Source organism: Zonotrichia albicollis, chromosome 5 (assembly GCF_047830755.1).
Source record: "Zonotrichia albicollis isolate bZonAlb1 chromosome 5, bZonAlb1.hap1, whole genome shotgun sequence".
Classification (NCBI taxonomy): Eukaryota; Metazoa; Chordata; class Aves; order Passeriformes; family Passerellidae; genus Zonotrichia; species Zonotrichia albicollis.
Window position 1 is genome coordinate 43,735,653 of NC_133823.1, and position 15,691 is coordinate 43,751,343.

At 36.2% G+C, this 15,691-nt stretch overlaps 1 protein-coding gene across 6 annotated transcripts in view; it reads right to left on the reverse strand.

The window, feature by feature from the left end:
- The window catches only part of DCUN1D4 (defective in cullin neddylation 1 domain containing 4), a 54,597-nt gene that overhangs the window by 23,205 nt on the left and 15,701 nt on the right, over positions 1-15,691 (reverse strand). For 2 of the 6 annotated variants that reach the window (XM_074541510.1, XM_074541512.1), the window contains exons 4-8: positions 14,886-14,915; positions 13,479-13,593; positions 4,082-4,176; positions 1,707-1,777; positions 98-189 (exon numbers count right to left, since the gene is read on the reverse strand). In XM_074541510.1, coding sequence (XP_074397611.1) covers positions 98-189; positions 1,707-1,777; positions 4,082-4,176; positions 13,479-13,593; positions 14,886-14,915 — 403 coding nt within the window. The remainder of the gene's footprint in view (positions 1-97; positions 190-1,706; positions 1,778-4,081; positions 4,177-13,478; positions 13,594-14,885; positions 14,916-15,691) is intronic. The other 4 variants (XM_074541511.1, XM_074541513.1, XM_074541515.1 and 1 more) reach the window with 2 other exon arrangements.

Consider the following 15,691-nt stretch of genomic DNA (forward strand, 5'->3'; position numbering starts at 1 on the left):
ACCTTAAGTGTGTTTTTTCTGAAAAGCTGTGTTTACTATAAGAAATATAGTAACTATAGAGAATTAAGTAACTATAGAGAATTTTCAAGGCACTTACTGTAGTGATGTCATTCCTTTTAACCATTCTTGTAATGTAAAATAGCCCATATTTTGTGCATCCAACTTCCATGCTAGCACAAGCATAACTACCTGTTTTAAAGAGAAAAAAATGGAGACTGAGAATTTAACAAAAAGATCCATGTGTTCTATAAATAACCACTGCTTACTACGATACCAATGCTTTTATTTGTATAAGTGGAAAGTTCAGAACTTTGCAACACTATTTTAGAAGTTTAAAAAGCCCTGTAAGTGACAAACCTGTACACAATCCAAATGAAGAGAAGGGAATAGTACAAATACATGGAGTGAACATCTACCCAAGTTATCAGTCATCTCATAAGCAATACAATGGGGAGAAGATGAGTTGGTGTGAAAGCTGCAGAAAAGATTTCCCAAAGTAACTACAAAATTTCAGTATCAGTTTGATAAGCTATACCTGACATTTGTTAAACCTTCATCTCAATGAGCATCATCTGCAATCCATGGAACCAATTATTTGAAAGCTAATAATGATCCCACAATTCAAGCAGATAAGTAAATCTAGATGAACTAACATCAAAACACAGGCTGATACATAATACCTCAGTTTTGCCCAAAAGAAAACAGTCTTTTTCACATCTCACACAGAAGACCAAAGCAAAAAAGAATTTAGATAACGCAATACCATAAGATTATTATTATTTAATTTATCAACTTAAGAAACCACTTTTGACAAATACGTGAAAGAAAAACTTGCAGGATAACTGACCCTACCAACCTGGAGAAAAAAATAATCAAGTTATTTAAATTTGCAACTCAGCCATTAACTAGCTATGGTTAGGGCAACCCTATACAGCTTATAATGCGATATCAGAATATCCACTCATACCTCCAAATGTCTGCATAAATCACAACATTTATTATTATGCTAAACTCTGAAATTAGCAAATTACATCTGATTTTCCAGTACATCTTTCAAAGCCACAATTCTCATTTACTTATATGAAGCTCCATGAATTCTGCGAAAGACAGGACTTGCAAAATGCATTTAAAGAACAAAAATTAGGCACTAGGAAAAAGCCTGTAAAATGCTCAATTATTATTTTAGATTTTATTTATTTTTATATATATATATAACTATACACACCTCCCATACAGAATAAGTACCTGTAAATGTATTTATATTCCTTATTTGTTTTTTTGAAACAGTGTAATGGTAGTGCCACCACTGCCCATAATATTTGAGATCTCTTTCTGTCCTAGAAAACCCTTGTTTGTTAGCTGATATATTAAATCTTGATGTTATCTCTTTGTTTCAGAGAAGGCAATCATCAGCATTTTTTTTTTTAAGATCTCTCTTTTTCTGGAGAGCCTGAAGGTTGGTGGTCTTACAGTGAAAGAAGGGGTGGCAGTGAAGACAAATTGAGGTTTTACAGGTTGACAGTCTGGGGTTGAACATAATGGCAAGTTGTTCCCAAATGTGTTTCAAAACCTCCCTGGCTTATATTTCTTGAATTTTTTTAAACTCTCAAGATTTTTTCAAATCTTGGTGAAAAAACAAAAACTGTAAGACTAGCTCATGTACACTACAGCAGATGAGGCAATTTTAAAATGGATTCTGAACTTACATTTTCTGGTTCAACTCCAATGTCTTCACAAAATTTCTCCATACCTTCTGGCCCTACAATGTCATCCGTGCCTGCAAACAAAACATATTTTACTTATCTCTAAAAATGAAAATGGCCTGTTCTTTACAGCACAAAAGAAGTGCAATCACATAGTGCAACCTTACTTTCATACAGTTTGTTTGTTTTGGCATTAAATATTTCCACACTTACTATCAGACTTGGATACACTTAAAGATTTATCTCACCTTTGAAAGCAGAGAAACCGTAAAACAACTTTTCATCCCTGCCAATCTTTCAACTCGTTTACTGAGATAATCTTGGAAGTGTAAATTAGTAAAATTTTTTCCATAATGCACTTAAGATTAACAGAACACCCAGATAATATTACCAAATTAAATGAGAGGACGATGGCTAGTGAAACTCATGCCCTGGCTGGAATCTCTACTTTATCATAAGCTCAAATCACATACAAACATGATGTACAGCTATACAGGATACAAGGCATTATCATTCCCAGAACGTCATTCCACACTGTCTCATATATTATCTTTATACAATGTTATCCTGCTTATTCATCATATTGCTACACCATGGTCACACATCATCTGTCTAACAGTAAGTGCAACAGGAAGGAAATAATGAATTACAGTTATTTCTTTGCCTACTTAAAAGGAAAAAAAAAAAAGACTCAAAACACAAATGCTATTAAAATGCACCACTAATAAAACATGGTCTTAAATCAAGATATTTACAACTTCTATAATACTCTGAAAAAATTAAACAGACATTAAGAATTGTACTGTGCAATTCTACACTTTAAGTATTTGAACTATTTTGTTAGAATTATTTGACTCATATTTAAAAGGGCTCATTTGAAAAAAAAAATACATGCTGAAATGGCTACTTTCCTCCAATATAAAAAGCATGTGTGCAAGAAAAACAGGATTCATAAAGGGAAGATCAATCTGTATTTTATTATTAGGTGATCTATTCTAGAAATAACAAGGTTCAATTATGTCTTTTCCCATCTTCTCATAACAGCCTCTCAGCTCTCAGAGTGTACACAACAGCCTTTAAAAAGACCCATTCTGTTATGCAAAAACACACCAAGGGAGGGAAAAAAACCCAAATGCAGTGTCAACTGTCTGCTTACATAAAGAAGACTTAAGAAGCAAGAACACAAGAGATTATTCCTTGAAAATTCAATTTTTAGAATATTATTCAATACTGTAAACAGAATCGTACTCTCCACTTTTCTGTGTTTTATCTTGGTGTGTGCATCCAGTGGAAACCCCAAAGTTCTTTCACAAACAGCCTTCCTTTCATCCTTTCTTTCCATGAAAGTCTTGACAAAAATGAGTCATGCCTGTTGCTAGAGTAAAAAAATAAATCAAGCTGGTCAGAAAGGCAGACAATCTAACAGGTTAGATTTGGCTTGAATTTGTCTGAGTCTCCTCTCACAGACTGCCACAGACAAGCGAGATCTCAAAGTATTTAATTTCATTTATATAATTTTATTAGGAGAAAAAAATGTTTTATTCCATCAAATTAAGTCACTCTTCATTATGTTTAAAAAGCAGACAAAACAGAACAAGTTAGACATGTTATTAAAGACATCACCAGAAAACTGCAAGATGACACAAAATATCTATTTAATTTCTTTTTGGTCTTTACAGTCATGAGATCATTTTTCCCCATATGTCAAATTCTTCCTTTCAGAAAACATTTGCAGGAAAACAAATACAACAACCAACTTCACTAATAAAGCATCATCTGTGACCACAGACCATAATTAACATTCCTAGAAGTAATGCCTGAAGAAAGTTCTCATACACAAGGGCAAGAATAAATAATACAGGCTACCTTCCCTACACCTTGTGATGCAAAACTATTTGATAAAACTAGTCCAGGGTATTTGAATTCATTCACTTCTTTGCTTGAAACCCTAAGCACCAGATTCAGCAGGAACAAAACTAGCATTACTACCTCCCTCACCCTTTGGGTTTTTTCATTAAAGACACACCACTTCTGAGGCTAATTCTGTACCATACAGCACTAACATGGCAGATGACAGAGAGGTAACAACATTTTCAACAGAAGTACAGCTTTAACTGTAGATTTGAATAGTAATGTATACATGTTCCAAAATATTTCAAATTACACACCTTCTGTATTCTTTTCATAGGATATAGACAAAGACAAAACTGAACCTTGAACTCTTCAACCTCACATCCCACAGGATAAAGGGAAGTTTCTCTAAGACTTTTACAAAACATATTTTATATTCTGTCTTTTGAAAGCTCAGTTAATGCAATTTTCATATTCCCAATATAAATTTAATTGTTACTGGTAGGAAATTTGCATTTCACACTTACCTGCATATTCATAGAACCATTCTAAGCATCTCTTACTTGAAAAGACTTCTTCTTCCTCTGCTTTTATTCTAGTTGAATCGTATTTTCTATACATACTTAGAAAAAAGAAAGAGAAGCAAGTAATTAATTAATCAACATTTTTTAAAAGCGATCTTTTAGTCAACAGCCATTCTTAGCAGAAATATTATTTCTTTCAGTTTACTCAACATTCTGTCCTCATATCCAGTCGTTTGGAACACTGCTTAAGAATCAATGACACTAAATACTTGGTTTGCTCACTCTGTCATATTTCCACTGACTTATAATCATTACCCATGTAATGACCTTCCCCTAAAATGAATATAGGTCAGTTCAAATTCAACCCCAAACTGTTCTGTAAAAGTTCACAGTAAGGCTTTGCCTTACACCACCAGTCACCACAGACAGCTGATGGGCTGCAATCCAGCTGTGGGTCTATGGCCAGAGTAATTCCATGTCACAGTCAACACAGGTCCTACCTCTAGGTGCACTTAGAATTATTAACTAAAGAAAACTGCAAACACTCTTTTTGCTGCCTCGAAAAGATTATACAAAAAGCATAAAGGCCAAAAGAGACAAGACCTACACTTATATTATTCTAAAGCCAGTAAGTTGGTAACATGAAAGAATCACAGAAAAAAAAGATTGAAAGTCCTCATAGACAATACCTCGAGGGATGTCATTCATCATGGAATACAGAACCATCTGAAAAGCTGGCTCCTTCCCCTAGAGACTACCAGCAGGGTAATGCTCTTCTCCTTCAACAAGAAGTGTAAGGAATTCTAATTACACTAAGGAAACAAATTTACTATCTGAAACACCTAAAGCACAGAGAACATGACAGAATGTGAAGGGTCACTCCCTCAGTTAGACCTTCTGAAACAGGCACAATATCATTTGTGTCTGCTAGAGGAAAGAGACTCAGCAGTCCAAGTAGTTATCCACTGCTGCATTCGCATTCTCTGATCCATTTCCACCACTCTTCAGAGCATGGGCTCAAAGGCTGAAAAGAGCAACAAATAAATGGTTTAGTCTAGAGGAGCTAGCCAAGAACAGCTCTGTAAGTGTTCCAAGCATGCAGACTTTCCTCTCACAATGTCAAATCCTGATGGGGGAAGACAATGAAGTGGCTAACTGGTTCAAGGAGAATTTTGAAACCATTTAAATATTGAAATTAATTTAGAGCTGACTTCATCACTGTTTTGTCCTTCTAGAAAGACATGTAAAAGACACCTAGATTTAGGAGCTTAGAAGACACTGATCTCACTATCCTCCACCTAGCTCAGCTATCAGCTGTGAGGAAGCGTAGCTAGAATTTAACAGCACACAGATCATTCTGACAGGAATTCAAAGAAATATTTCATGTTTACTGTCATAGTTCCCTAAAAGCAGCTAACCTTTAGAAAAGTAATACTAGTCAGAACAAAATGATAAATTGCTAATTGGAAGAAAAATACAAATGAGGCTCTTAAGAAATTTCTTATGAAAAACTGACACTGTACTGAAACACACCGAACTACAACAAACTGGAACACTGCATAGAAATGTCAGCCATATGTGTTCCAAACACATTCATCTACTTACAATTTTAGGTTTGGGGTTTTTTCATTTTGAAAACACTCTTTTCCTATTTGAATTATCTATTTTGCATAAGCTTTACTGAAGCTGCAAAGGAAAAGGCTGACAGCATCGCTCAGTAAGAGCTAATCCAGAAGGTATAAGACTGAGTTGGAATAAATTTTTTTAAATAGGTCTGATAACATTTTTACATTTGCAAAATGAACTGTGATTACGAAAGACCTATCCAATAATTTTTAGAGTACTCTGAATTCAGAGCAATCAAGACAAAGAAAGGAGGCATTCTGCCCCTTCGGCAAAAGTCTTAATTATTCAGTATCCCCTTTTTTGTCACAAACAAACGTGACAAACACCAAGTAGAATACAAGTTGGAAACTGTAGCAGGAGCTAGTCAACATCTTTATTCTATTCTCTTTATTCAAGAAGTCTGTAAAAGTACTGCTGGGATTGAAGACATGGCAAAGCTAACAAGGTTCACAAAGAAAGTTATTTATCACAAGACTCAATGCTTTTTCTTACAAAGGGATGATAACCAATTGTCTTGCCCTGCTTGTTCATGTAAGTCATCAACACATTAAGCTGTCAGTATGCAAACAGTGCATTTAAGAAGGAACTCTCAAGAAACAGACTTATTGACAGAGCTGTAAGTCATTCAGGTATTTTAGAAAAAAAGGTATCCTGCATCTACAAATGGCAGAGCTAGATACTGCAGCCTGAAACAAGACATCGGTGCCAGCAGTATGGAAACAGGAATGGTGAGCAAGAACAGAAAAAAACAGCCCTTTTTATACATTCTCTGTATCTGCACATAGCAGAAGAATTTCAGACAACTGATATGAGATTGCAAGTCACTTGTCTTAAGGGCTAAGGTCACAGTTCAGGAACTGCAGGAAACAGCAATAATAAATTAAGTCCATGTGCCCAACATACGGCCAAGTAACTCCAATGAAAATGGTCTTGCCTCAAACTTACGATTGTTCAAAAAGCTCAATACCCCACCACTGGAGTTTGATTTTTGAAAAATCAGAACTGACTACAGATATTCCAGCTTGTGCCAGTTGACAAGTTCAGAAAATAAAGTCAAAAGGGATACAATCTTGAAATATTATCCCAATTTCTGCTATAAGCTAATTAGTCAGACATGCATTAACAGTGCAGATGACCCTGTATCACGTTGATAATGAAAACAGACTATGCACAGCCAGAATTAATGATCTCATGTATAAAGACAAACCCTTTTCTTTCCCTGCTTACTCCAAACATTAAATGAGAGTCTCCCCCCAGCCTAGCCAAGCCAGCTACTCCTACTAGCAAGAGACTCCTAATCTCTGAAGTGCCTAGGGAAACAAGATGAGTGGGGAGATGCAAACAAGTAGACAAGTACCTGAGATTACTCAGCCTAGGACAACTTGGTTCAATCCAGTGGCACAGAGTAAAGCTCTTTTCAAGGACTACATCCCCTGAATTATGATGAATATGGATTTGATTACCTCAAGAACCATATTTACAGAGGAGAAAAACACAAACTTCCAGACACATCTGGCATCCATTTTATATCTTGCAGTATTCCTCATCTCTGTGGAATTTCTCAGTATTTTCTGCAAGATGATGTGCCTTGTCTTTGTTCTAATGACAGTATCTCTTGCTATGCAGAAAAACACATTGCCAGAGTGCACAGGGTAGATATCTGAATACTTTGGGAGTACCAAACATCTAATGAACAGATCTCACAAACAGCAAGTCGTCAATGGCTCACAGCTTCATCAAGATGACCAGCACCAGTACTTTTAAACAGATGCACAACCATTATGCCAACCCCGTTCTGCTTAGTAATTTGCTTCTATATCGATGGTCTGTAAAAGGAAACTGCCAGTCAAGGGAAACTGCCAGCAAAGTGTCAATCACACACCAGATGTGAAACAACACACTGCTCACAAAAAAAAGAAAAAAAAAGGGGGGGGGCAGGGAAGGGTGAGAGCAGGCAAGGCACAGGGGAAAAGTAAAAAACTCAAAAAGATGCCTTCCATACAGGAAGAGCAAATGAATACACCTGGCACTTTTGGTACTAGAATTTGCACACTGCCAAAGAATGCTGGCACCGAAACAGGATTGCTAAGGGCATTTTCTCCATCATCAGTTAGAAAGGTGCAAGCACAGTTTTATCCCAGAATGTTTGCTACATCCATCACTACCATACAATACCAAACTCAGAACATTTGCCTTTAGAATTACCCTTCCATTTCTGACTCATGACGGGAATATCCATCAGCAACAGGAAAAAAAAGTATTACTTACAGGCTAAGTTTGTATTTACCTCTAAGATGAAACACACATGTAGGTACAATAACTCAGAAAAATCTTCTTGAAAAATAGCTTTTTTTTTTTTTTTTTAGTTTAGCATGACACTGTGTCAGTGACAGCAATATACAAGTTATTTGTAACAAATATCCCTGTAAGGAGCATTTAGGGTTGTTCTTTTTTTTAATTATTATCTCTTTCTAACAGCCATTTCATCAGCTAGAGAGAGGAAAGAATGTGGGACAGGGCAGGGCAAAAGCAACATGACATAACCTGTCCAAATTCTGTAAAAGTGATTTCAGTTACTTAACCACATCAAAATGTAATAATTTTCTCAGAGATGCTTGCGCCTCCACCGTGACCTAATGGCTGACTCATAACATCCATGTTCAAACATATATATGAAATATTCATGCGAGCTAGGGAACTGTAATATACCAGCAAAAAAGATAAGACAATGTAGTTTATAACTGGAAGTACTATAGGCAAGCATCAACAACCACCAAAAAAAATTAAAACTGAGTGTCGAGGCACTTCACACTTTGTGGGAACTTTAAATACATTGTCCACATCTTTTCCAGATTATCTTCTTCTCTTCCTAACTAATTTGGTGGGAAAACAAAAGCATGAAAGTTCCATCCAACTTTAATGAGGTGACTAGGCAAGTGACCGTAAAAGTTGATGGCTGCTGCCAGCAAAAAGAACAAGGTAAGGGCAATTCTCTTCAACCCACTGCAGTCCTCAAAGCTGGGCTATCTGCTGCTCTGAGCATGTTTCACTTGTACTGGAGCTGGTTAAAGCTCCAGCCACAGCCCCTATCAGCGCACCAACTCTGGGCTGTGTACCTCCAGAATATTCCAACCAAGATCAGTGAAAACATGGAGCTTAGGTCACACAAAACATTCTCTTCATGGTGGAAGCTGGTAATAATCCACTGAAGAGGAAAAAGAAGATCAAAAGGGAAGGGGAAAAAAAGCTATGCTTTATTATGGTAAGTCAAAAGTCTCTCATGAAGATGTACAGCCTGGTTATTTCAGAAGGTCAGTGCTTACTGAATGAAGACATCAAGAAATTCACCAAGAGAACTTTGTTTCTAAGCAGCCAGAACTTAGTCAAAATCTTTACTGAATTTTGTTTGAGTTTTGAGCTAAGTAACTAATTGCTTCCAGATAACATTTTTTTTTCAAAACATGCCAATTTTTGATTGAAGATGTCCCACACTACTTCCATTAATACTAATTAATTTTCAATTTTGGCTGAGAATTTTCATCAATGCAGCACAATGAACATACTTTAATAAAGCCTTATCTATTCACCCACAATTATGATTCTGCAATAGTTTCATAAAATCTGCAGTAGAAACAGAAGGGTGGGAGAAGGGATGTTTTGCAATTTACAAGACATGACAAAAACAGTTTAAAGCAACCCTCAGGACTAACTTGACTGCTAAGTTTTATGAATGAATATACCTTATGTCTCCTTGTTTAAAGACTTACAATCACTCCTAAACTGTTAAATGTTTGGAACTTTATCAGGCTTACTTAATGAGCAGTATGTGTAACAACACACATGCTGATAGTCACATGTCCAGTTTAAGTGAAGTGCACTGAAAAGCTATAGAAAAAGGAAAAATTATGCTTGTGTGTTCCTGAAAACCCCTACTTCAAGCAAAAAGATCTACACATCTATGACAGCTGGGAACACAGGTGGTCTGCATGGGGCAGGACCTAACCAGATAGTAAACAACAGCAGAACAAAAACCAAACCAACTCTCAACACCAAAGGTTTTGAAAACTTTGGAAGTTAGTACATCTTATGTTAATGACACTCTGTTTTCAAAAACTGCATTTTTCCACACAGAATATGGAGTTTACGATTCAATAGAGAAAACCTATTTTTCATGTTAGTAGGCCCTTTTGTGCTTCCTACACACATAAAGGTAAATTCATTGAAAACATTTATCTAATTGTTTGAAAACCTAAATTTTAGGGAAGTAGGTAAATATTCCTAGTTTTCATCCTCCTAAAGTGACAATACCCATTATTTCAAGGCTTTTGCCCTCAGTGTGATTCCAGAATAAGGAGTAGAATTACTTTTTAAATGAGATTGTCAAAACATAAGACATTATATTAAACAGCTCATTTTTCCCTATTTGGCTAGATATGGTGTAACAGATAAGCAGCATAAAACGATTACCCAGTGAGGACTATCATTTTACCTAGCAAGTATATTTACATGAATCTTGCTTTACCTTTCTGAAGATGCTTAACATAGTGATGGAAGAACAGTGTACAGAAAATGTAATTTTAACTCCAATTTGGGAATACTCTATACTGTGACAGCTTTAAGTACAATAAAGTCAAGACTGATACTGAGATGAAAATACAAACAAAGTCTTCAAGTGATTATGTTCAAGTTAGCACATGCTCAACTGTTTACTTCCAACAGCTATTCTTTAAGGCAAGATAACTCTTACTGTTATCTACAGAGCATTGAGTTCTTTTTATTATTCGTCATCTGGTATAAAAATTTCCTCCCACTGAAACGCTGCATTCATGCATGGTTCATGGTGATGCTAGAAACACTAATTAAGAGAATTCAAGTTCTTATTATGTAAGGATGCAATACTAATGAACATGCTTGGAGTCTTCTAATCAGTTTATGCACTAGATCAGCATTTCCAAATAATTTCACAACTAGATGGCTTCCTATAAATGTTTTTCCTCGATTGCCTGTGCATTCCACTAGTACTTCTGAGATGAGGCTGTATTCCTACCAGCTTGAAATTAAGGGTGTAAGACATGTTTAGGTTTATAACTGGAAGAGTCTTTAGAAACTATCTTCTCTTTCAGCATAGAGGCCTGCTGAAAGAAACTTTATGGAAGAAGGCATATCTAAAAATATTCCTATCAGATTTGAAGAGATTATAGGAATGAATAAAAATTAGTGAAGACTGAAAATATCACCCAACAAAGCACTCCATTACAGATTGAAAAACCCCACATTTTTATAATGGACAAATCAGAAAAAATCATCAACCTTCAGTCTCAGTTGCAGTAACACCATTAATGATGACATCCCTTGAAAATCTTTGGACTACCACCCAGTATTTTTCCACTGAGAACAAACAGAAGACTTTGAATGACTGAATTTGTTAATGTTGACCCTATAAGTATGCCACTGTAGCTGAGAAACACCCAAAAATGTATGTCATTCCATTAAGCATTTGAAGTGACAACTCACTTCTGTTAGGAAAGAGGGGCTCTTCTGGAGAGGAATGTGTAGCTCTTCAGTGACCTCCTTTCTTCACTTAATACAGAATCCACACAAACTAATGTCCTGTGAAGGCTTATCCTGAGTTACTAGAATGCAGCTTCTAAGAAGTATGTCTCTAAAACAGAAGCTGAGAACTGGGCCTAGGAGACCCTTATTCTATAAACCTGTATTCCACTATACTCTTTTTACTGTATATAGCATTCTCTGCACACAATGTAAGCAGAACTGGCTTTGTAAACTAGGCATGCTACAGAACACTGCTGCAGAGTTTCCTAATTTCAGACTGATTTCTGCTCAGCTAACTGAGATGTCTGATCCAAAAACTAAACTTGGCAGGTATGAACTCCACCTGACCAAAACAAGCATGGAAGTAGGAGACTGTGCTTTGACTAACTCATTCAAGAAGATTACAGGGGTAAAAATTCTTCCTTGAAAGAAAATACAACTTCAAGACCAGGCTGAATGTCCAGCAAATAATTTCATATTGCCAGTCATGCTGAAATAAAAAACTGTTTTCTTGAAGACAGAAACAAAATAAACACTCTGGAAAACAGAGAAAGCTCAAAAACCTTTATAGGAAGTCAGTCAGATAAAAACTGGAACCACATCAGAGGATATTACCCCATGGCTCATGACTAGCAGATCTGGTTTCTCCTCCAATTCTAAAAGCAGGCTGAGATCTTCCCTTTAATAAAGACTTACATGGCAGTAAAATGAAGACTAGATCCATTAGTTATAAACTGAGAGGCAGATAATAACAAATCCTTCAAATTACATTTGCAACAAGCTCTTAAAAATGATGAAATATCCAGTATTCAGAGAGCAAAAAATCAGGTTTTTATAATTTTCTTATGTAATTACACAAACCAGTATTTCTTACTTATATGCAAGCTTACTTTTTAGGGGGTTGCTTTTTTCCATCATCAGTGTCTTGGCTAAGGTAGGTAGTGCCCAGTTTTATGAATCTCTCTATATTCTAGAAAGGGTCTGTCTTTGTATTGCTTCCACATTGTATGCCTATCTGTGAATAACCTGTAATGCCCTCTATCAACTATTTACCTTTTATTTTTCATTATTTCTGAAAAGGAACAAAAAATATTAAGGACATGAACAGCTTTTTTGTTCTAGTTAGTGTTACAATGCAATGAAAGAGAGTTGAAATCTCTTTCTTCTGCATCAACAGATCATTTAATAAATTCCAGTGCAGTTACAGTTGTGCAACCCTATTAAACACAATGGAGTTATAGGGGCATGACCAGAGGCCTAATTTGGCTACCAGTATTTTTCTTACTCATGCTAGAGTATAAAAAGGAGAGAACTTAGGCTGATTTCAGGCTGACAGTTTGGAGAAAAATGCCTCTTTTAACCTCCCTGAAGGTACCTGCCATGGAAGTGTGTGTTTTCTGGGATGTCAGTAACACATGAGTATAATAGAGCTCAAATTCTACTGATTGATGCAGTGCCAAGCAAACTTTCCAGTTGTATAAGCCACTATTCAACATCACAGCAGTCCTGCATCTATCATGCAGGAGTGTGCAGTTCTATACAGCCTCAAGTTCTGAATTTAGTCCACATAAATAGTGATTTTTGCACACCCTGAGCACATTCAATGCTTTCTAAATGACTCACTACACTACTGGAAATCCACTACTTGCAGAGATCTCAGCTATCATGCCAACAGAGTACACTGCTCATGCACTCTCTTTAACCTGTTTGGCTTCTGCTGTCCAGTGAGAAGCCCCTCAGTAACTGTTGAAACACTGGCTGCCACCTTAGCTGGGCAATTTCCCTTCTATGTTCAGTGTTAAATCACAACATAACAGGGAGAGACTAGCAGGACTTTAAGAGCTGTGGTCTATAACTACATTCCCTTTTTTGACAGGCTAGAGATTGATAACAGCCAATCTAGACCTTATGCATGTATATGAGAAAATAGTACTGTATCTCTTAGAAGTTGGTTTTGAACAAACAAGAACATATCTTCATAGCTGGCAACTAGAGCAAGGAAAAGTTGCCTACATGCTTCTTGTATGTCTAGAGAAAGGTGAGATGCAAACTGAAGCTACATATACTTATCAATATCCCACAGTTCAATCACCAGCTATGGTTCCACACTGAGAAACCAAGTAAATTTCAATATTATTTCCATTAGTATTTAAACACATGATATATCAGCTCTTCAACTTTAGATATTCCATCAGTCTTAGCTCATGGTAAGATGACATACCCATCATGTCTACTTTTCTTAGCAGATAAATCATCTCCTGCTGCAGGTCTCCTCTTTTTCCTTGGAGGCATCACTTTACTAAAGCAGTCTGATGAACTGCAAGACCGAAGACTTCCTACAGAGGGAATTAAAAACACCAGCACAAAGAAATGAAACTGTTGCAGACCAGTTAAACTGTGTCCACTAATAGGCATATTACAAATGAAAAGGGAAGGAAGTTAGGGGATTTAAAAATTAAAAAAGAAACAGTCTCCTTTGAATAGCAAAATCCATCTCAGCTTTACACGGTTTCCTATGACCAGATTTCTATTAAGGTCAAAAGTACTATAGCAAAATGCACAGTAGCACTGGCATTGTTTCAGTCTAACAGCAGTCAAGAACTGACACTATCCTAAAGAGGTGTTTAGGTCCCCAAAAAGTCATCCTTATTTTTAGTCTTTTATTCAAATCAAAAGTTCTAAGAGCTGATCATTGCTTTTTGAAATACAGATATGAGTGAACACCTACCTCTAGAAAACAGCACTTTATTTTCAAGCCTCAAGTTTTTTGTGATACAGAGAGCAAGAGGTAGGAAAGGTTTTGTTTGTTCATTGGTGAGGGGTTTTTTTTTCAGGTTTCTTGTGAGGTTTTTTGTTTTGTTTTACAGGGACAGGTAGAGACAGTCAGCAGCCACCAGGGAAAGAAATAAGTGGCTGGCTGTATTATTTGCACTGAACAGTTCTCAAAAAAATGAAGGTCCCCAAACAGGAAATAGCCAATTCTTGACACTGATCCCAATCAGGTGGCAGTCTTTCCATCCCCTTCTCTCAGCTACATACTCCTGTCTCTGGTAACTCTTCTGTGTGCCAATTCAGCTCACCAAACCTGTAGATAATTAACCAAGGAAAAAAGAATAACAACTTTCTGTACATTAGCACAAGAAAGAGCACAGGACCATCCCTTTTGACCACACCAAGTCATTAAATTGCTTTTGCTGCCTCATGAAACAGTAGGCTAACACTCCAGGCACAATTTTGTCCTACTTTCATGTGCTGAAGACCACAGTGACACCTGAGAAAGGTGTGTGTAACAGCAGCTCCAAGAGCTATCACACCTCTAAGTGTTACACAGAGAATTTGAAAAGAAAAGGAAGAGAGAAGTGAGGTATAACAATCCAGACACAAAGAGATGCCAAAGAAATTTGCAAGAAAACATTAAGAACTCCAGCATTCCTAAGCTATCTTCTCTTTGCTACAACAGCATCCAAGTTTAGCTACGCTCAGTTAAGATGCCCACAAAATCTTTTCTCTTACAACATCACAGCACAGAAGCAAGCAATAAAACTTTGACTGCTTTTTGACACCAAGGGAACAGACTGAAATCAGAGGCCAAATTCCCACCAAACACTGACAGCAATCTTTTGCTTACCTATTCTTCGAATCTTTGAAAGGCTCTCTCCTGTTATAGGAGAAACACATGTAAGGAATCTTAGAGCCTCACAGGCTTTGCTACATGTACATTATTTAAATATGCATGGAAATTCTAACCCATAAGAAAGTACATATTTCTCTAGTATTATGTTCATATTTCTCTAGTATTACATAAGATGTTCAACTAAATTTTTACACCAAGATGAACTAATCTGGTTTCAACTAATAAAGCTTTTGCACTAAGTATGCCTTCTTTGGTCTTATCTTTATATTCACTTCTATCTATTAAGAAGAAAATTAATCTCTCTAGTTCAAGAAATAGTCTCCAATTAAAAAAATTCTTCCTATACATATTCTTTTTTTTAACCCTAAAACTCCCTCCCCATTACTGTCCTAGGAGAGTAAGGCCATACACTGTCTTTTTGAAAGAGAATTAACAGCATTGTAAATTCAAATTACAATTCAACTAATAATCAAAAAACTTGCAAGTATTATGCTCCATAAACTATTACCACAAAAAAAATCGTAATGGCTGTGTCAGAAGAACATACTTCTAGAAGCACTGTCCAGAACACATTACAAAAGGAAATTAGTGACAATAGTAATTATTTTCTCCTCAACAATATCAGATATATTTGAAACAGGTAAGCCAGAGATGATAAAAAACTCAGAGTACACCCAAGGCATTTTACAAACTAAGGAACCTGACCTGCTGAATGTCATTTGTTCCATCAAGTTATGCCTCCACATTAATGATATTGTAAAACAGTACTCTCATAAGTTATTGAGCCTGCAATACTTTAT